At 32.8% G+C, this 22329-nt stretch overlaps 1 protein-coding gene across 26 annotated transcripts in view; it reads right to left on the bottom strand.

The window, feature by feature from the left end:
* The window catches only part of Foxp (forkhead box transcription factor P), a 330454-nt gene that overhangs the window by 5582 nt on the left and 302543 nt on the right, over positions 1 to 22329 (bottom strand). For 13 of the 26 annotated variants that reach the window (XM_083044679.1, XM_083044661.1, XM_083044664.1 and 10 more), the window contains 11 exons: positions 19067 to 19648; positions 18546 to 18608; positions 16660 to 16909; positions 14817 to 14924; positions 14520 to 14694; positions 12797 to 12983; positions 10977 to 11274; positions 10058 to 10126; positions 8322 to 8398; positions 7699 to 7800; positions 769 to 944 (listed from right to left, as the gene is read on the bottom strand). In XM_083044679.1, the coding sequence (XP_082900805.1) occupies positions 769 to 944; positions 7699 to 7800; positions 8322 to 8398; positions 10058 to 10126; positions 10977 to 11274; positions 12797 to 12983; positions 14520 to 14694; positions 14817 to 14924; positions 16660 to 16909; positions 18546 to 18608; positions 19067 to 19648 (2087 nt within the window). Of the gene's footprint in view, positions 1 to 768; positions 945 to 2897; positions 3029 to 7698; positions 7801 to 8321; positions 8399 to 9289; positions 9335 to 10057; positions 10127 to 10976; positions 11275 to 12796; positions 12984 to 14519; positions 14695 to 14816; positions 14925 to 16659; positions 16910 to 18545; positions 18609 to 19066; positions 19649 to 22329 lie in introns of all 26 variants that reach the window. The other 13 variants (XM_083044669.1, XM_083044671.1, XM_083044672.1 and 10 more) reach the window with 11 other exon arrangements.

Raw genomic sequence — 22329 nt, 5'->3', positions numbered from 1 at the left:
TGCTGCCTTGATATAATTAAGTATTTTTCAATTAATATAATTCAGAAATAAAAAAAATTCTATTACAAAAATGAAAGAGAGAGACATTGATATTTTATTAGCTGATGATATATTGTACAATCTAGCTAACCCAAAAAATATATAATTAATTATCGCATCTATAATTGCAGCTGTTAACATCATAATAGATAACTTGTAGTAAAGATCTCATTTAATTGTTCTAATGCATGAAGCATTAATAGCTAAAATATTATAATTCAAATTACAATAAAGAAAAATATTAATATTAAACTAAGCTAAAACGTACCTATTTTTATAAATTATAAAAAATATATATATATATAATATTAAACAACAGCATTTAAAACAGAACATTTCATGAAATTAAAAAAAAAGGTTTAAAGTATCGTTATATATTCTATTTCATTATAATAACGCTGAAACTTTTTTTATGTAGCTTATATAGCAATGATGATACGATGGAAAAGATTTACTATTTCAAAAATTTTTTAACAAATTTTTTGTTTTATGCTTTAAGAGATATATCGATATAAAACATCATAACAGCTGCAATCATGCGCAATTTTATAGTAAGTGTGCACAAAGACTTTTAAAGGCAGCAGGTAGGAAAGCCCATTTAGCGGTTCAATTTGTAGACAACGACCAAGCGGAAACGTCCTGGTCGCCGCGTTCATAAAAAAGTACCGCGGTAAGGTCAGAACGTCGCGCCAGCCAGCCAGCAGAATTCTAAAAAGTGGTAGTGCTTACTGTGCGGAGAGGTGGGGTGGAGTGGGTGATGGGGTTGGGTCATATTTCCTGGGGCGGCCGCGGGACAGATGCCGCCGCTTTACGAACTCGGCGTCGTCCACCATCCAGAATGACCCGAAGTCGTCCTCATAGCGCACAAAACACTTGTGCAATGATAGATTGGTGCGGATCGCGTTCTGTATACACAGACAAGACCACCAAGAAATAGAGAAAAAGAGAGTAAAAAAGACAAGGTTTCTGGTTTTTTTGCAGTTGATTGCGCGTACATTTTTTTGCTTTTCTTTTTTTTTTTTTTTTTTTTTTTCTTAATTTGTGCTCAGCCCCCATCGCCATTCATTACTCTTCGTAACAGAGAGGGGCCTCACATATCGCTTGCCGTCGTGTTCAGACGGGCTCTGGACGCACCAATTAACCCCGGCGCGTCTTTCGCGCCGACAACTCCATCGCTCTATCATGTTGCCGGGACACATCATGAATGATCTCAAAACGTCGACTTTTAGAAAGAACAAACAGCAGCACAGATTCGCAAAGAAGGGATGGATAAATCAGAGAAAATAAAACAGAGACGTAGTAATAAATGTAGTAAGGCGGCTTATTCTCTCACTACCTGACAAAGTGCAACACTGCGGTTCTCACTCTGTTCCGGGCAATTCTGCTTCCGGGCTTCCGGGCTTTCGAGACTAGACTTGGGCCAGATACTTGGCCCTGCCGTTCTCGAACGGGTTAGTCGCTGCAAAGCTCACATGCTCGTTATGAAAGCACATACGACGTACTACAGATTCCCATCTCCAAGAGAACGAGATTAGCATTTTTAAACTCTCTTCCTATCTTTTTTTTTTTTTCTTTTTTTTCCCTTTCATCTGTTGCGGCTCTTTCATCGGCGACGCACTCTCACGCACATCCACGCACCCATCAGACTGCCGACTACCATCACATGACGACGGGCAAGTAAGAAGTTCACACACACGCGGGTTCAAACACAGTGATAGTTTCTCGAGTATTAATCAAAATGTGTATAAACATAGATAGATTTATTTACAAAAATATTAATATATTTTCCATCTATCACTATTCAATTGGAACAAAATTCTGAGATATGATAAGCATATTAATAATGCCATGATATAAACTGTGACGTTCAATTCTAAAAATAATTTTGTAGTGATAGCTATTATTTATTGATTATAGAAACAAGACACCTCGAGAAACTACGATTATTAGCAACAAACAGACAGACGACATAAGCGATGTACACTAAAGATTGTTATGGCGTTTAGGTGTATAAAAAGGTTTATACACACACAGATCAATACGTATGAATGCGCACGTATCAAGTACAAACAGGTACAGTATATACTATGAAGAGAGATGTAAAACAGGGAACACACGACGTAGAATATCGTGAGAAGGCGATTAAATATATCTTATGATTAAAAAAAGAGAAAGAGAGAGAAATGCACAGGAGAGCGTGCGTGTATGTGCGTATACATACATATGAAGGCCATAAACGCACTGAAATGTGCGTTCGCCTTTAAATCGCATATGGAAATATATATATAATATATAAAACAGATATATATTAAAAATACATATATATATATAAAAAGAGCTATATGTATATATAAGATAGAATATTAAATATTCTTAATGTATATATAAACATGTGTATATAAATATTAATATAAAAATATGTAAAAAGTATGTAAAAAGTTATATAAATATGATATAAAATTGTAGAAAAATGGGGGGCAGTATAAGGGGCGGGAGAATGGCGATACGACTATAAATATAAGAAGAGTAAAAGCGAATAAGTGAGTATATATATATATATAAATATATGTAAAAAGGCAGAAAGAGAGAAAGAGAGAGAAATATAGACATATATATAAAAGGGAGATGTGGGAGATAGTGAAATCGTAAGGAAGTTTGTGATCTGAAAGAAACTATTCCTCTGACATCTCAGGGGAAGGAAATGGGTGGATTTCAGTCCGTCGGTCTCTCCGAAGGTGGTAAGAAATATATTGGTGTGAGATAGAGAGATAGAAATAGAGAGAGAATAAAGAGAGTAAAAAGCGCGGTTGTAATTATATTTTTTTCTGATCGATGGAGCATGGGGAGGGGCAACGTACCCGGTCGTGCTGCAAGCGCGCTGTGGCCGTCTCTTGTAAAACTCCACTTCGTCCACCGTCCATACGGCCCCTTTCACGTTTTCGACTCGCATGAAACATTTGTGGAGAGACAGGTTGTGTCGCACTGCGTTCTATACAAAATAATACACAGACTAAATAAGCAACGCAAAAAACGAACGAAGCCAACTCAATCACGGCCCCGGTAGTCGGCGGGGGGAAGAGGAGATATAAGGATCACGGCCGGTTCGTGGCGGATCATGGACCGCATATGCGTGTATGATGGCTTTGTGTTACGCAGGCGATGGAGAGTCCTCGACATCTCGGATGACGATGACCGGCTACGCTGATGAGGCAAGGATGGATGATGATCGTGAGACCGAGACGCGAAGTAGAGTCGCTAAGTGAGAACGTGCGATATTGTGCGTGTGCCGAATGATTTGTCAAGGTGCTAAAGTGTCAACGAGCAGCGTTGCGAATGATCTTGTCGAGTGCTCAAACACAAAATACTTTATGTAAGTATGTAATATGTGATAGATATATCTTATAATATTTTCTGCGTATCAATGCATCAATATCTTAAATTAATATTTGTGTATAAATATATATGATATTAACTGATATATATTTCTGCTCCATGTATATATTTTTATATAAATTTGCATTATGTGTTTTTCTTTCTTTTTTTTTTTAGAAACTAGAACAACACAAGCGCGCGCCATTCTTCGATTTTATATAAAAAAGAATGATATTTTTATATATAAAGTTTGTTTAAATTTGATTAATATTTTTTGACAGAAATCAGCTGATTAAAGCGTTAATTTGCTAATTAAATGTTAAAATAAAAATATGTTATAAAAATTAAAATAATAATGTTATAAATAATATGTTATAATACACATTAAACTCGAATAATAATTTTTGACAGAAATCAGCTGATAACTGTCAAAAAATATTAATCGAGTTTAAAGTACTATAACATTTTATTTCAAACATATTATTATTTTATAACTTTTATTACATAACTATTATTTTAAAATTTAATTAACAAATTAATGTTTTAATCAGCTGATTTCTGTCAAAAAATATTAATAGAGTTAATTTGTTAATTGAATTTAAAAGTAATAATATGCTATAAAAATTAAAATAATAATATGTTGTAAATAATATGTTATAATACTTTATCCTCGATTAATATTTCTTGGCAGAAATCAGCTGATAACTGTCAAAAATATTAACCGAGTTTAAAGTAGTTAATTTCTATCAGAAAATATTAATAAATCTTTTCATCAATAAAATCGTAATTAGTCTCGATGCTATGATAATCTCGATTATCAAAAGATTCTTGTAGAAAATTCTATTTTTTTGTTCGCACTTTCTGTTAAAGATTTAAATACTAAATTTTTATGCACATTGCATAATTAATTAATATATATATTTTTTATGCGTTAATTGCAATGCATGCATAAAAATATATTAATTAATTATGCAATGCATAAAAATTCATTATTTAAATCTTTAACAGAGAACAAAAAAAAATAGAATTTTCTACAAGAATCTTTCGATCAGAATATCTGCGCTTCCATTAGACTTGCGCGTCTGTACACATCTACCACGCTGCGCGAGACGCGCGAGACTGACCGCAAAACTCTGAGCAGCGGTGCCGTCAAGCGTACCCCATACGTCCATCACGCTGCGCGTTTCGCGCGAGACTGATCGACAGTCTCGCAATCGCAATATCTCGAGAATCAGTCTCGCGCGAGACGCGCAGCGTGGCAGACGTATAGGCTGAGCTTGGCGATATCGCTCCTCAGAATCTTGCAGCTTGCGGTCAGTCTCGCGCGAGATGTGCAGCGTGGTGGATAAAGTATTATAACATATTATTTATAACATATTACTGTTTTAATTTTTATAACATATTATTACTATGAAATTTAATTAGCAAATTAACGCTTTATTAATATTTTTTGACAAAAATTAGCTGGTTAAAGCATTAATTTGATAATTAATTTTTAAAATAATATGTTAAAAATATTAAAATAGTAATATGTTTTAAATAATATGTTATAATACCTTTTCCGCGATTTTAATAATTTTTTGACAGTTATTTTAATAAATAAAACTTTTGCGTTACCAATAAAATATCAATATGAAAATATATAGCATTTGTTAATATCGTACTAGTGAAATTTATTTATTTAAGATATTGTGATAAAAGTATAATAAGAAATGGATAATTTAATTTTTGTCCGATAGATTTTAGCTTTACGGTTCAGCTTTATAATATATTTTGATCTGTTATATATCTATATTTTATATTGTCTCATTTTTAATTACGATTGAAATCTTAGATAATGATTGAGTTAAGTGAAATTTAAAATGATCTATTCAACAACGCTGTTCTTAAGAGTTCATGACAACCATCTTTGAGGATGTGCCAGAAATATATTTAAGATATATTTATAAGTAGACAATTTTGTATAAATAAACTATATAAATATATGTATAAATATTAATTTATTTATTTATTAAACAAATAATATATTAGACAAAAAATACTTTTTTAAAAATAAATAAAAACACGTTTCTATTTATGTTTTCTCATTTATGTTGTACAATAGATTGTTCAAAGATAATATTTCTATTTTCAATTTTTGTAATATAAACATAATTTAATAGTTGTCTCATTTTATTGTATCATTTTCAAAGACGGATGCAATGATCACTCAGCAACCCTTGAGGAATGTAAGCAAAGCTGCCACCTTAAACTGAGATTTATGTGGCAAACTTAAATGCTGCTATATCGGTTTTACTTTTTTTCGGAATAACATTAGAACATTGGAACTTTTTCCAAAATATATAATAATATGCAACTTAATAAATATTCGCGATATTCTGAGAAAAATTCTTTCGCAAGACATGTATAAAATAGAAGCGCTAAGCAAATAAAAAAAAAGTAATACAAACTAATATATAAATGATAAGTATAAAATAAGCACTGCATATCACTACGTAATTAATAGTATTGTGTGTCTAATACTATTGCATTTTATTTATCTATCTATAAATGCTATTATTCAAAAGCATCACTAGTTTTATTATTTCAGAAGACTCGGGTAAGTATTTTTTTTCAGGTGGCAGCTAACAAGGACAAAAATCCGCAATGCGTGTGACATACATAAAACAATAATACAATAAATACAGAAAGTCTAATAAACTGATAATCAATAATAATTATAACGCGATATCTGTTGACAATAATAAGAATGACGACGATGGTGCTGATGATGGCAATGATGATGATGAGCACTGTTAGTACAGAAGGAAATTGGCAATGAGATCGCGACGTCGAAGCCCGCAAGAGGATATAACGAACTAAAATGATTAATTGAAAGAGATACGATTTGTGGCATTCCTTTATATATCGTTAATGCACAACTAGTCATCTAAATCTAGGGGCAACGACAACAATTATTCATGCCGCAGGGCCGAATAAAATTCAACGGGGCTGCTCGCTGACGTATAGTCGCCAAGACATCGCCATCAGCGTGTAAATCTCAATGTAGACTCTGCTCTGCTAGCCGCCTGGTAAACCTGTTTTTGCGTCTTTATGTCTTCATGTACACATAACCATGCGAGGCGAAGCGTCATGGCAAACGTCAATTACTTTCACGCGCACTCGCACACACGCAAAGAAAAACGCACGCACGCAAACATTCTTGCCAACAAGCGGATTGTCACGTCGGCTTCAAAATCAATTATGAACCATCGGCACGTTATATTCCGTTGTTTTCTGTTAATGTTCGAAAAGTGATGTGGCATTTTGATTATTGATCTGTTTATAGTCGGCAATTTTATTTTTGTCATTTCGTTTTGGATTAAATAAATGATCATTATTTATCATCATTATAATTATTTTCAAAATATATTTTTGCATTTGCAATAAAGCTATAAGCATTTTATATATTTTATATGCATCTTTTCCAGATTACATTAACAGCAAGAGATTTATTTTTAACAATGAAATAAATTAACAATATATATCTATAAGAATATATATATTATTATTATTGCAATAATTGTCTATAAGAACTTTTGCATAAAATTTAAATTATAATAATAAATTCTATTTACTATTATAATTTAAATTTTTAGTTTACTTTTAATTTAGGTGCATTACTGTTATTCTGATATGCAATGCTATCGAGTGGTCTGTGAACGAAGAAAAATAGGGAAAAATATAATGATAGATGGCTCATAAATGATTCGTAATATGTCACATTTCACATGTTACCAGTTCTTCTCCCTATTTAAGAAAGTAAGACAACTATCATCTATTACCAGCTGCTCTGTCCGGCACGTCACTTAGCCTGTTAATTCAAATCAATACATATAATTATCCAAGATTTTCGAAAGTTCGTATACCCTTTCTAGTTAAGCGCATTCAACTTAACCAGCTCGTAAATGCAAATCATTTTATTCTTGTGACTCCCTTTGCACAAGTAGATTCACATTAAATGCATCCAGTTAAAGAAGAATTATTTCTATTTTGTCGCTATTAAAAATCACCGCGGTTATTTTTTAATGGAAAATATTAAAACTACTATAAGAAAAAGAATTCTTTAATGAGATATTTTGCAGCTTGTATAAATAAATAACTATAAATATAAAAAATTAAAATCATAATGAAAAAATATATTTTGAATCTCTTGACCATCAAATTAAAAATTATTATTAATTTTCCTTTCATTTTTTTCTCATTTTAAGACGATTGTAATTAAATTACTAAAATTATAAGATATACCTTCCACGTTGCTGCGTTGCGCCGGAAGTAGCAGAATGTATTTTGGAACCAGTTGTAAATTTCGTTGAGCGTCAGCTGCTTCTCGGGAGATTCAATGATAGACTATATGAAAAGAGCAACACTAGAATTATATCAACTTTTTTTATTTATACCTAAGACAAATTTCACAATCAAGGAATTAAAGAAATAAAATTAAAAATAAGGATTCCACTTGTGTAAGCAATATCGTTTTCATCATAAAATTTTCGCTTCTGCATAGCGATGTTACATAATAATTCGAAAAAATATTATAATTCTCTAATAAAATATAATAAATCAAATTAATAAATAAGAGAATACATTTTATCGCATCTAGATAATTAAGAAGTATAATTTTTAGCATAAAAAGGTTAAATTATAATAATATTTAATGTAACGTATATAATTAAAAAAAACTAGAAATTAATTCTTAATGTATTTAAGAAATTACTAAAATTATATATATATATAATGGTGATAATATGGTGCTATTATTTTATATTGTTAGAGGAAATCCAACATATAAAATTCCAGTAATGTTAATACAACGCGATGGGAAAATGTGATATCCGCAGGATCCTTTGATAATTTTATTAGCCACTCACCTGACGAATTAAGGACGCATACGTGAACGGTGGTCTGACGTCTGCATTCTTGTAGAATTCCCTATTTCGCTGAATTTCTGAAACCGGACGCAATAAATTTCATTTACCTTATATATTATTAAAATTCCTGGTAGAAGAGAGCTAATATTCTTATTTTATCGATAAAAAGTAATTATATCGTGATTTTTTTTGCGCAAAAAGGTTGAAACAATGGAATCACAACAAACAAGCAAACATTGTGCCGATCATATAAAATTATAATAAAAATTTCGTCCTTAAACGCCGAATAAACTGTATATATCATGTATGTTTTGCATTAAATTATTTTTCTAAATACAATTTTAAACCTTTTTAGCAACGAATTTCTAGAGAGAATCTAAAATACGAATAATAAATCAAATCAATTTAAAATTGTACGTAAAAGATACTGATGTTAATCAGAAATAAGATATTTTTATAAAATAATAATATAATTTTTAGAATTCTATGTCAAAATATATCTATAATTGCATGCTTTTGCAAAAAAAATGTATTTAATGTCAGAAAGAGACAATCCAAATTAAAGTTTTCCATAATTTTTAATGTGCAACAATCGTTAATTGAGTACATATTGTAATATTAATTTCTATTTTCGTATTAAAGTTGCATTAATAATAAAATTTGTGTGCGTATATTTGCAAGAAATAGAAATGGCTTAAACATGGATTATCTTTTTTCCGCGTAAAAGAGAAAAAGCAATTAGAAAATGATGAACTGTGATCAATCAATTTATCTAGTCCCAAGTATTTCCGTGAGATTTTAGAATATTCGCAATCTCAATTGTCTTAGAAATGATAAGCAAAATTATAAAAATGCGATACTACGGAGAGAAGATAAGGAGGAAGGTGAGATCTCATGCAGGGTGCACATCCTTCCACAAGAAAATCTTTAAGCCACAAAAGGGAGCGTGGAAAGTAGGTTGACAGTACCTTGTTGGACGTCAAGGCCAGCACGCTCCAGCATGTAGGGCAGCCCTACACGGTGGGGAGGGCGGGCAGCACAAGAAATAAGGAAACAACAAAAGCATCGATAAGAAAGAGGTTCGAGCTGGCGGATGTAAGAATTTATATTTCATCTTATATTATTTTTCTCATCGCATGAAATTCCTTGTATCTCTCTCTACACCCTATGCTCGTCCTACACCGCCAACAAGGTGTCGAACACTGTCGCATCACGTGACACAGTCGCTACCATAAGTAATCTGTGCGAGTGGTACAATTTACGACAGGAAGAGGCACGAGACCAAGAGAGGACCGTAAAGAGCACTTGCTACAGGATCGGTATTTTTTTTTTATTTCGTCGGAGTGAGAATGAATCTGCAACGAACCTCGAAATGCCAAAAGTAAGTAATTTATGTAATTATATAATTACTTTAGCATACATAAATTGAGAAAATCTTATACATTTTTCGTAAAATTTTATTGTTTACAACGAACAAAAAAAATTAAGAATTATTTTCAACATATCGTATTCTCCTTTTTATTTTCATACTTTCCTCGATTTAATAATATTGATTAATTATTTTTTAAATACCATACCATCTCTGTTTGCTAAATATACGTTTATGTAATGTACTTTTAAAAATATAACTCTTATTAATAATTTAATAAAAGTTTTTTATTATAAATGAGAAATTTTTCATGAGATGGTATTTCGAAGCTCGCATCACTCCGAGTATGATCTTGTATTATCGTTACCTTCGTTAATATCTAATCCAGATCTATCGACGGATACTCTGCGCCTTACAGTGCCCTCGTCATACAGTCCTACGAATAGTATTCAATTTCTGAATTGTCATTTCTTTCGTTTCACCTTTCTTTGAGACGATATTAATCCACTTCCAAGGTCTTATTATATGCATCTCAAATTAAAGCTATACATTCGGAAAATGGTTATATAAAAAATATTTTAACTAGAAATTGTTTGCAGTATATTATAGTATATAATACGACTGCAGTACATAATACATATCTATAAATAATCGAAATATGAACCATACAACAAAACATTATATTAAAAAATTATTTCGTTAAGACTGAATTAAAATATCACTAAACTCTATTTAATAAGCAATATAACTATGTATATAAGTATACCTCACAAATATATATTATATCAATCAATAATATTATCTGACAGAGAATTATAACAAAAGTGTTATATTATATATATTGGTCTCCCTCTATAGGTATATTATATAACTGAATTTGAAAGTTTGATTAATAAAACATTAGAGGAAGTCATTATTTCTAAATTCGCATTTTTCTCCTAAAAGATTTATTATTAATATTTATTACTGATACATAAGCGACCAATGGAATGTATTATATCTTATGCATTAATATTTAATATTTAAGCTATACTAGTTATATGTGTGCAAATATAAATATAAATTTTCTCCTCATTAATAATGATAATTTATAATCAACCATTTTCCTTGAAACAGGTAAAACGGAAGAGCGTTTGTAAAATTGATTTTGTTACAACAGAATTGATGCTGGTAACGCAAAATATGCGACTCTGACCCCTATTATCCGAATTATTCGAAGACGCTATCTCTAATCTCACCTCTTAGATGACATCATTGAAAATTAAAAGATGGAAAGATGATCTTACCTCCTGCTAAAGAAAGAGCTGATTTATCGCTGATGCGTCGTCTAATTGGACCAGCCATGCTCGGCAAGCTGCCGGGCATATTGGCCATCGGCGGTAAACCGGTCATGTTAGGTATAGTCGGAAGTGGCGGTATCGGTCCACCACCAGCCGACGGGGGCAGTTGACCCCCGCCGGGTGACCTCACAGCGGACACCAGAGCGGACATGGACACCGGAGACACCTGAGAGACCCCGAAGTTAGGTGGCGGTTGACTCATCAGCGCAGTAGAAAAATTCAGCTTTGGTAAATTCGAGCCCGTCTGAAACAAAGTTTACAAAATGGAAAACAAAACAAAAGACAGCGATAATGTAAGTATTAACAGTGTATGGGAGTTTAATCGATTTGAAAAGAGAGATTCACGAATATATCGAATAGATATCTTCTCAGTACTATAATAAGTCGCGAGTCGCAGATTATTTGCTCATTGTATTAAATTAAGAATCATACTAGTTAAAAAAAAATAGATATCAAGAAATAGATAAAATAAAAGGATCGAAAATATATTTAATCGATCGATTAAAAATAATATAAAAGAGAAATAATAAAAAATAATTTCTCTTTTTATAGTTCAAGTATGTATATATATATATTTAATATATAAAAATGAAAAAGAATAGAGAAGAAATAAAATCTTTAATTATATATGTTTGTGTACATAACAAAATTATTAGTTTTCAGAAACTTGGAAAAATTTTAAATCTTATGAAAAAACTTTAAACACGAGATCTTATAACTATGAGAGAAAAATATTATATTAAAATTTTTTTTCATAAATTTCACGATAATATATATATATATAACGCTAAAGAGCATTATGTAAATGCAATGCGAATATCTTATTACATATCGCAATGATGTACAAACTTTACGATGTATATGAACTGTACGAGCAATCCGATCTTCGTAGCGCTATCACTCACACAGCCGCGTTAAAATAATTAAACCGTCGGTCGTCGAGCGTTGTCGCTGGCGGAGGGCTAATGCGATATTGGTATTCTCCGACTGCCCAACTTGTTAGGGGTTTTAATTAAGGCGATATAAAATCACCGCGGCTCCGATGAATTATTAATGCAAACTTTATGTATAAATTAGCACTCGACTCGACGGCGCGTTAAAACTGAAACTCGCGTTGTTGTTAGCGGGCCGCGAGGAGATCGTAAAATCTTCCAACGAGTCTGGTCTGTCGTGAAAATTCGGCTTTACGATCTTGTAGTGGTGCCACAGCTGGGAAAGTTTACGCGTCGCTCTCAGATCGTTTTTCCGGATTCGGCTTTCAATATTCATTCAAAAGCGTACTCTTAAGTGTATTATAATTGCCGATTAAAATGGAAACTTTCTGTTGTTTTAAATATCATAATGTTGTAATTGATTTTTTAATTCGCAATAAAACAAATAACAAAATTATTATAGCTTTCAACGACAATTAATTTATTCATAAAAATTTTATGTAAGAAGTCTATAAAAATATATAACAGCAGTATTTACAAATTATTACATTAATATATTTTTATATTGTTATTAATAACAATATTCGAAATAAAATCGAATCAATTTGTCGATCAATTTTGAGATGCAATAATAAATCAAAGATGATCACTGAATATTTAAAGCAAAATCTATTATTTCCATTTCAAATATCTTTTAAAATTAGATTACAGAAAAAATTGGCATTTATAATTATTATCATTGTGCACATTTTTTTCATTATTGCAATCAATAATTATAAATAAAAAATGTATTAAATTATGAATATAAAATTATAATGCAGTAAAAAAACTTACCGATGATTCAGATGATTTTGGTGGTTCCGGAGAAGCCATCTGTTTCGCCATATGCAGATGATGCATCATAGCGTTTAATCGATCTCGTTCTTTTTGCAACTGAATTTCTAGCTGTGATACTACTTGCATTTGGACCCTGGCTTGCGCTGTCGATCGGTCATCCAACGTGTGCTCTGTATTTAAGTGTCTGCAATATTTCACGATCAATTATATCTTAGTATTCAATACGTTGCACATACATTTTTTAACTGATAAATAATAGAAGATTACATAAATACTAAGAAAGAAGTAATAAATCAAGTATATAAAATGCTTATAATATTTAACATCGTGATCATATATCGATCCTTCTGTTAAATTAGATTAAATGACACGATAAAGAGACACGACCGCGATGGAACCAGAAATAAAACTGAATTAAAATAAATTAATCATATTAAGTGGCATTATACATTTATATCTTATATAAATTTTATTTTAAGTTATATAATATTTTAGCGTAATCTATTTCCTATCTCGTGTCTCGTACTTAATAAAAATTTGTATATTGATTTGAAAATTATAATCTTTAACACAATTTAATTTGGGGACACACATCTCATTGAAAATTATATGATATTCTTATAGCAGTGTATGTTTATCGATGAAACCACGGAAAAGCAAAGAAGATATAGCCACACAATTAGCTTGCAAGAGCTGCGAACAAATTCTTCCGTCAGAAAGCCACGAAAAATCCCGGACACGTAACGCTTCCATTCTCCAACTACGGGGACCCGTTCCTTCACCGCCCCAGGAGACGGCAGGACAGAAAATTAAGCTTCGCCGCGTCGTAGGGACAGGGATGGGGGTGCCAACACCGCCAACAAGATTCCGTATTTAAGAATTTCCGTAATCCTTCTTCGTCGACGAAACGGCTGTATCGACGAGGGTGAGGAGAATGGTGAGGAGTGGGTTGGTCGGTTAAGAACGAAGATGCGGGAAGGTCGAGGGAGCTTGAACGGACGAACTGGCGGGAGGGGGAGGGAGGGCAGAAAGGGATTAGACTGAGGGGCATAACGATGCGGTCGAATGTCGTGAATATTAATGAGACAAAGGTAATTAGCGTTTTTTTTTTTTTTTTTTTTTTAAGTAACGGCTTGTTTGAGGGAGTTTGCACCGACGAACTACGTGATTACGAAAGATCCCCCCGGCGGGATGGAGCTACGGATGGAGCTTGCGGTTGTGGCTCGAAGCCGATGGGAGAAAGCGTCTGATGTCAATGAGATACGCTGACACGAGCGATTTTTTTACACTTCCTTTGCCTCATCTTTCCCAATTTAATTGCTGACTTTATTCCTCCCATTTCTTCAGCCTTTCATTCTCGAAGCACTGAGCTTCTTCCGCGCATTTATCTACTTGCTTGGAAACAGTTTGTCCCGGTTAAAATGTATCGAATCATGGACGACAAAGTCTGACTTTTATTTAACACGAATGATAAATGCTTTCGTTTCATTGATTTAAATCACTTAAAGATAAATTACTTAAAGATGAATTTCTTCGTAGTATTAATAATAATAATAATAATATTATCTCGTTGATAAAGATTTACTCTCCAAAAAGTAGACAAAAAATTAAATTTGCATCAGATTTACGAGGAAAATAATCGGACGACGATATGTAATTCTTAAATGTCGGAAACACAATTAACAGATCATGTATGAGCAAATTGGATTGTAGAACTCACTTAAGGAATGCTTGATAGTCTTCACAAATTACTTCACAGCCTGGCCACTTGCAAACCCCATGGCCATAGAGGGGATGAACTTTATCGTTGCAGGAGGCGTCCAGCGGCTTCTCATCCATCGGCGTTGTACCATTCACCTCGGATCGTCGGCTTGAAGCTATCGAATTCAGAATGCCTGCGATAGTTCGGCAAACGAACGTCGCATTCACAAAAGTAAAACATATAAGCAAGGAGAAATTGGAATAGAAAAACGAGCGAGATCGAGACAAACAGAGAGACGTGAGACTATTGTTTTACCATTTAATCCGGAATTGGACTTCGGTACGTTGGAATTCTGATGAGATTCCGGAGTATCCGACGGCTCTGATTTCCATGATGATAGATTATCACTTGGTGGCAAAACTGCTTGAAATTTAAGAAAAGAACTATTTGAAAAACTAAGCGAAGAAATTAATCAAATAATTTTTATTGTAATTTATGTGGAAATATTTTTATCAAATTTTTTTATAATTGGTTTAATAAGAAAATTTAATTTCTTAGAAATATATATATATATAATAAATATAATATATAATAATGTTCTCTCTCGGATTATACCTTTTGATTTAAACAACGCTGTATCATAAATATCTATAAACGAGTATAAAAAATAATATTTGTAACATAATGATGTTTGGCGCGTATCTCGAAACAGTCACGTGTGAAGCAAACATGCGTGCGAACGAAAGACGAAGCTACGCGCCAGACGAGGAGGCATATGAGGAATATAAGAATATAAGAATCCCGGGACGGAACGAGACATGCGAGATGGAGCGATGAGAGACAGAAAGAATAGATAGTTAGATATCCGAGAGATGAAGAAAACAGAAATAGGATACAGCAATTAAGTGGACCAACGGATACAGAGTCAAGGATAGTGGGCAAGTTTGTTTCACACGTGAACTATCGAATTCGAAGCAACCGTGACATATTACAGCTGCTATTTCAAACGGTCCTTCCTAGATTTTACTTATGTACCATGTGTATATACATGTATATATACACGTGTTAGAAAGAAAAGCATCGTCGAGAAGCGACGTAATCGAAACACTTCTACGTGAAAAGCTTTGCCCAGGGTGAAATGGAAAGCAAGAAAGGGAGACAGTGAGAATGTGGAAGCAAAAGAGAGGAAGTGAGAACTGAGAGATACCAAGACAAAAGAGAAGGAAGAGATAAAGAGATGCGTATATAGGCTCAAAAGGGTTTGATAGAATAGTGGATCGTTTTAGTTTAAACCAAGGAGATGCCTCCAACATCAGAGCTTACCTTCGTCTTTGCACACGTGCTGCCGATCACACGTGACTCCCACGGTAGCGTGTTATACGTCGCTGCAAATACATGCGTGTGTTTTGTTGTGACACGTGACCGATCGTCTTTGTGATGTTTACGCGAATTCTCCTATGTTTGTATGATGCATCCGTGTTAGAATGTAAAAGCGTGACAACGATACGCGATAACTAAAAATATGCGTTTGCATAATCCCTTCGTTACGAACGTGAGCATGTGTTAATGGAAATATCGCCTTCCTCATAACTGATTGTGAGATATACTGACGCTGAGTGTATGTGCAAAACATTAAAATAATTATCAATAAGTATTATCTCTAACAAATAACAAAGTTGTTCATGTTTTTGTAATGTGCGAATATTTTCCATTAATCGAAAATTAAAAAAAAATCCCTTAAACAAAAAATCTTAATCAACTTTTTAGAGTAATTCTTCATATTTTAGACTGTTTATAAAATTTTATAAGATGGGACTTCATAGTAAAGTAGAATTTACAAATTATTTTACTTTATTTTTAGCTATAAATACTTCATATTATAGTCTTATAATTTTATTTAATACAGCTACTGATCAAGATGCGATAAAATAATAATATAATTATCACACAATATTATAAAAATTCTATTATTAATATCTGAGGAATATTTATAATTTTTTAACATATATTAGACACAGTTTTATTGTAATCATGAATATATTGCATATATTTGCAATATTCTCCATCAACCTATGTTAACAACATTTAAATCTATTTGGCTACTAAATACAATATTAGATCTTTAATAAAGCATTTTGTGATTTCAGTGTATAAATACCTGAAGAAGGATTATGGCCTTGAAGACTTAGTCCTTGTTGCAACAGATATTGCCTCTGTGTTATCTGCAGTTGCTGTATTAGTTGCTGCTGTTGAATCGCTAGTTGTTGAAGAGGTGCCGATGCCTTTTTCTTGTCTGCCGTTTGTAATAAATGCGTTTGCTGAAATAAATTCAACTGCAACTGTTCTTGCAGTTGCTGCATCGCTTGCTCCAATTGTTTTTTATTGAGTTCCGCAAGTTGATGCTGATGCTGAAATAAAACAAATTTCGCTTTGTCTAAACATATGTGTATCAACTCAATAAAAATCGATAATTATATTTTTATAACATAAAATTATTATTATAAAAAACAAATAATTTAATACGTATAAGTTAAATGTAAATGATTTAATCTATTGAAAAATTTAAAGAAAAAGACTAATTTTATATAAATATTATATTAATTACAGTAAGTTTCATATAAATTTTCCATAGAATATTTCTTAAAAGTTAAAAGATCGAAACAATTAATTATGAATCAAACGGTATCGTCGGCGGTTTATTATTAAACGTCAGGGAAGTGAACATTTCACTCCTGCCAAATTAGTTGGTTGGAATAAAAAGGAAAAGAAAAAGGGCGAAGGCGGCACTTGCGTCTTGAAATGATGAATAAATCACGGGCGCAGATAATTCGCAGCACCAAGGGGGCAAAAAGATAGAGGGCAGTTGATGGGCACCTCGAAGACAAACAATGAGACACAACGACTGATGGCGATGCTTAATTGCTTACCTCATCCTCTAGACTAAACCCCTCCGCCTATTTCATTTCTCGGTCTCTCATACGCCTCGAGGATATTTTAAAGGATATTTTAAAACAAACTTTGAGGTATACATGCTCTTTATCATATTACTATAAACTATACGATTAATGAGCGCAAACACGTTCTCGCTGATAAGCATCTTCCGTGTTCATGTTAAGTAACAATATGATTTTTTTATATTTCATATTTGTATTGTATTTCATGTATTTTCTTTTCGTAATTCTAAATTTTGATAGTAAAAGAATCTCCAAGCAAAATTTTAATTTGTAAACTATAATTTAAACTTTTATTGTTATTAACCATATTTTATATAAATATTAACGTCATGGCTTTAAATTCATCTTTCGAAAATGACTGAGCCAAATATAATACATATATCCGATTCGAAGTTCCGCACACTTTCTTCTTCGAAGAATAATTTCTGCTATAATAAACTACACGGTACTATATGAAAAATATTTGTTGTCGGGTACGTAGGTATTTTTGAAAAAGAATATCGGAGTGCTTATTGGATCGTAGGCGCCAAGATAACACTGCGGCTAGATAGCAAAAGTGGTTCGTGCGACGTGTATTGTTATTGTAACGATATAGAAGGGACTACTTGTTTACACAGCCCGAGTATCAACCCTCTCGCTACAGCATTGAAGTTCCCAGCAGTTCTGTCAACCACGAATTGCGCGTACACCGAAATTCAAAACCTCTTTTAAGATTAGCTTCCTCACAAAAGTATCTTGTGTTTCCATTTCGTTTATTCAATCAGGAATTTAATTTAAAATTCGTCGTCAAGTTACAGGCATAATAGTTGCGCATTATGTTCTCCAACTAGATATAAATATGTCGATATATATTTGTATGAAAACTATAAAAAAATCTTTGCCAAAAATTTGTGCTTCCGTATTTCTGTCAAATAAATAACTTTATAAAATAATATCTTCGTGAAACGTTAAAAGTTAAAATGTAAAGAAAATGGATCATTACATCGCATTACTAATTGCTTGATTACAGTATCTCCTAGTATAAAGTGTATTTCTTTCAGATTATAAATTTTATATAATTTTGAAGAAAAAAATTAGAAATTTCACTTACGTTTTTTAAAGAAGAGAAGTAGCCAAAACGTTCCTGGTTAGATACATGATCGGAAGATGAATCCTGCAATTAAACAATTTAAAATTTGAATAAAGCAATGGAAATATAAAAATGGAAGATGCAAAAATTGAACGTAAAGGCTTTGTAAATTCCAAAATTATACAATAAAAGTTTATTTTTAAGATTAATCGTCGATATTTTAAGATTTTAAAGAATAAATTGATCTATTATGTATGTAATAACATCCGGCAACATTTAACAGCAGTATTTTACAATCTAAAGATTATCATAGTGCACATTACAATAAAATTAAATTATAAATAATTTTTTCATAAAAAATATAACGTGGAAATATGTTTAGCATATATTCATCAAGTTGATATCTTATCCGAATGAAGTTAGAAAAATAATAAATAAAAATAAATGATCACAATACATATCTTACTGAATATTCATAATTACATAAATACTTATAAAGTAAGTATGTATAACGTTGAAGGAATTAATAATAAAAAATTCACCTGGTGATGCTGCTGTTGCTGTTGTTGCATGTACAACGTGTGCTGCTGCATGAAGGACTGCAATTGCGTAGGGCTGAGTATGTGTTGTTGCAGCAGCTGTTGCATTTGATGGAGACCGCTCGCCGAGCTGAGCATCATCTGGGAGGGAGTCTGCGACGGCGGTGCCCCTGGCGGGCCACCGGGTGGCGGGCCCTGGGAAGGATTCGGCGGTGAACTCCTCTGTGGAGCTTGCGGACTCTGATGCGGACTAGGTTGGGGCCCTGGCGCCCCCGAGCTGGGCTGTTGCGACTGCTGCGTAATAATTGGCTGCTTTTGCTGGGTCATGGATGCTGCTGTCACTGCGTGTCCGGCGGGACTGAGCTTCCCATTGCTTTGGTACTCGATACTAAGATCCTGCTGCTGCTGCTGTTGATCAGCAGCCCCGTTGCCGCCGCCGGTCTCCGCAATGTTACCCCTGCCGGAGTCACGATTGCGAGTCGTAGACAGGCGATCCCTGTCGCGGCAGTCGCGGTCTCGCGACGAGAAGACGCTGTCGCGCGATTGTTGTTGCTGCTGTTTCAGGGCTGCAAACAGCGAAGTAGCCTGAAATACGAAAATGGAGATCGAATGCTCGATCAAAGGCTGTTGCGAGCTGCCTCGTGGAAAAATCATACTTCTTTTGTAAAACATTGCCAAGAAGTTACATTTTGAACATCGAGATTTGAATCGGTATTTTCGCAACGACAAATTTTTAGATAAGGAACGAGGGTTAAATGAGAAAGATAGCGCGACGCAGAATAGCAAGGGAGTTAAGAGCAGCTTCGGGCGGAATATTCATGATATAAATGCCACGTAATGTACATGCGTTAAACTTCTACCGTATTTTGAACAATATTGATCTTATCTAATGGTATTCGTGCGGGCCAGCTCTCGGCTGCTCCGTCATCATTGGCTGGCTCGAAGGAAAACTCGCTGTTGTCTGAATGACGTCGGCTCGAGTCTCCTCGGCTGTTTACACAGCGGGATTTGTTTTATTAAGTTCTATCATCAAGCAGATTGTCGAGTGTAAAGGCGGAATCGAGCACTCAGCTTCTCTTCCGCTCACTTCTTGCTGCGAGGGTACGATCGAGGGTCGAAACTTTTGAGCGCGTTCCAGATGTCTCGATAAGTTCTTCATTATTATTGTATTATTGTATTATTGTATGATTAAGTGGGACGATATTAGAAACACGACGTTTTCAAAAAAATTATTACCCTTTATTATCTTAATAAAATTTATCACTATAGAAATAACTCTGGGGGTTACAACCTATATGATTTCGAAAGGTTTGCGCAATAATTAATAAATTTTGTAATTTACAGATAATAGCTCTGGATGCGTATGTGTATGTTGTAATAGCAAGAAGTATTGCTTTTCGAATTCTCTACATTCTCTGTAAGTATATAAAATTGTTAAAATAATTTTTAAATGTTTATAGTGTTGATTTTTCTTTCTCTTTGTTTCTCATTGATTTTTCAATATATAGTTTCAAGAATTTAAATTGTATAATAAAAATGAAATCTTTGTAACTAAAAATTATTATTATTATAGAATTATTTTTATAGAATTATTTTTTACAAAATATTTTGCACAAATTAAATTTCAAAATTTTAAAACTAATATCAAAACTATTGTTGCACGTGTATTTATAATATATTAAATCATTAAATAAATAATTTACATTATTTATTATGTCAAATTAAATACCATCTATCATTCATTTTTATCAATATAAATATTTGACAGTAGATATAAATATATACAAAATAATGATGCAAACAGCAAACTAATGAAAGTAATGAATAAGACACTTATATATATATATATATATATATATATATATATATATATTTACAAGAACATATATTTAATATGTTTACGTATGTTTAAGATAAATATTTACAAGAACAAGTAATTGATTAGATAGAGCGATATATATATTTTTTTTAATTACTTGTTCTTATAAATATTTATCTTAAACAAATGTTATATCACGTACGATAACAAGTAATATGTTGTACAAGACACGTTCAGTTAAAAATATTTCCAATTCGAGTGCCCGTTGGCCTCGCACTTCGTGCCTTCGTCGGAGAACCGAATTGCATAACAAACAATCGTCACGCAACAAAGTAATTACCACAAACACACGTGTCTCGGGACGCATTGCTTGTGCAAATATTTATCAATCCAAGGATCCAACAGAACAGCAAAACACCTTGTCGAAGACAAGCGCATATGCGCTTTCCAATGTATTTATCTCGCGAAAATATTCCCTCGCTCTTTTATGTCTTTACACAGCAAAACTTTTATCGTATTTAACATCGCTAAAATATTAAAAGACTGCCGACTCCATAAATTACATTCTAATCAATAGAAACGATTGTGAAACGATGTGTATGCTCATCATAAATATGTTTATAATGAAATTATGTTTGTGTAATTGCATACGTCATTTTAAAAATAATTTTAAAATTCCGTGTTAATATACAGTAAGTAAATCCATAGATAAATAATTGCGATTGACAGCTGGAAAAATTATATAAAAATCAATTTTGCACAAAAATAATTTATTATTTGTGTTATGAATTTATGTGTAATATTATAACGCATAATGACGTCATTTTGTTCAGTTGTGCCGACTAGCCACTCTTATACGATCCAGTCAAAGACTGTCTTTCTGAATCAAATATTCCATCGGCCGCGAAAGACGCGGAGATAAATTTAAAATACGTTTGTGCCTTTGTGCGCGACGCTACGAAACGATTGTCTCGCGGACGGGAGGCCGTGTGTCTCTTGCAAATCCAGCATGCCGAGTCCTATGCTAATCTTATTTGTGTACGATTACGTATGTTTATAACATGCAAAGAAATTCCGTGGCGCACGTTATCAGTGTTTAGTCAGGAGCGCCAGCGCGTGGCGTTTCGGAGCGAAGTCTGTGAGGCAGAGGAAAGAAAGAAAAGGGAAAAGAGAACGCGCGGTATAAAGTTAGGAGGCGATGAAGGAAAACAGAAGAAAAGGTACATCACTTTGCAGAATTTTGCTCGTGTGTCTGAAGCCCCTTTCTTGTTTTTTTCCGTTATTGTAATCACGAACTCCACAGTTAATGATAAAATTTAAATTTTTCCATTTTACATAGACTGCTCAATTTGTAATTCATATAATTGTATACATATATAGTCACACCAATTTTAAATATATATAAACATAAAATATATTTATATATTTTAACTTTATTATCATTAAT

The sequence above is a fragment of the Prenolepis imparis genome, unplaced genomic scaffold (genome assembly GCF_030444845.1).
Source record: "Prenolepis imparis isolate NDT839.2.m4 unplaced genomic scaffold, iyPreImpa1.0 SCAF_8, whole genome shotgun sequence".
Lineage (NCBI taxonomy): Eukaryota > Metazoa > Arthropoda > Insecta > Hymenoptera > Formicidae > Prenolepis > Prenolepis imparis.
Note: the sequence above shows the minus strand (reverse complement) of the source record. Positions and strands in the feature narration are given on the sequence as shown.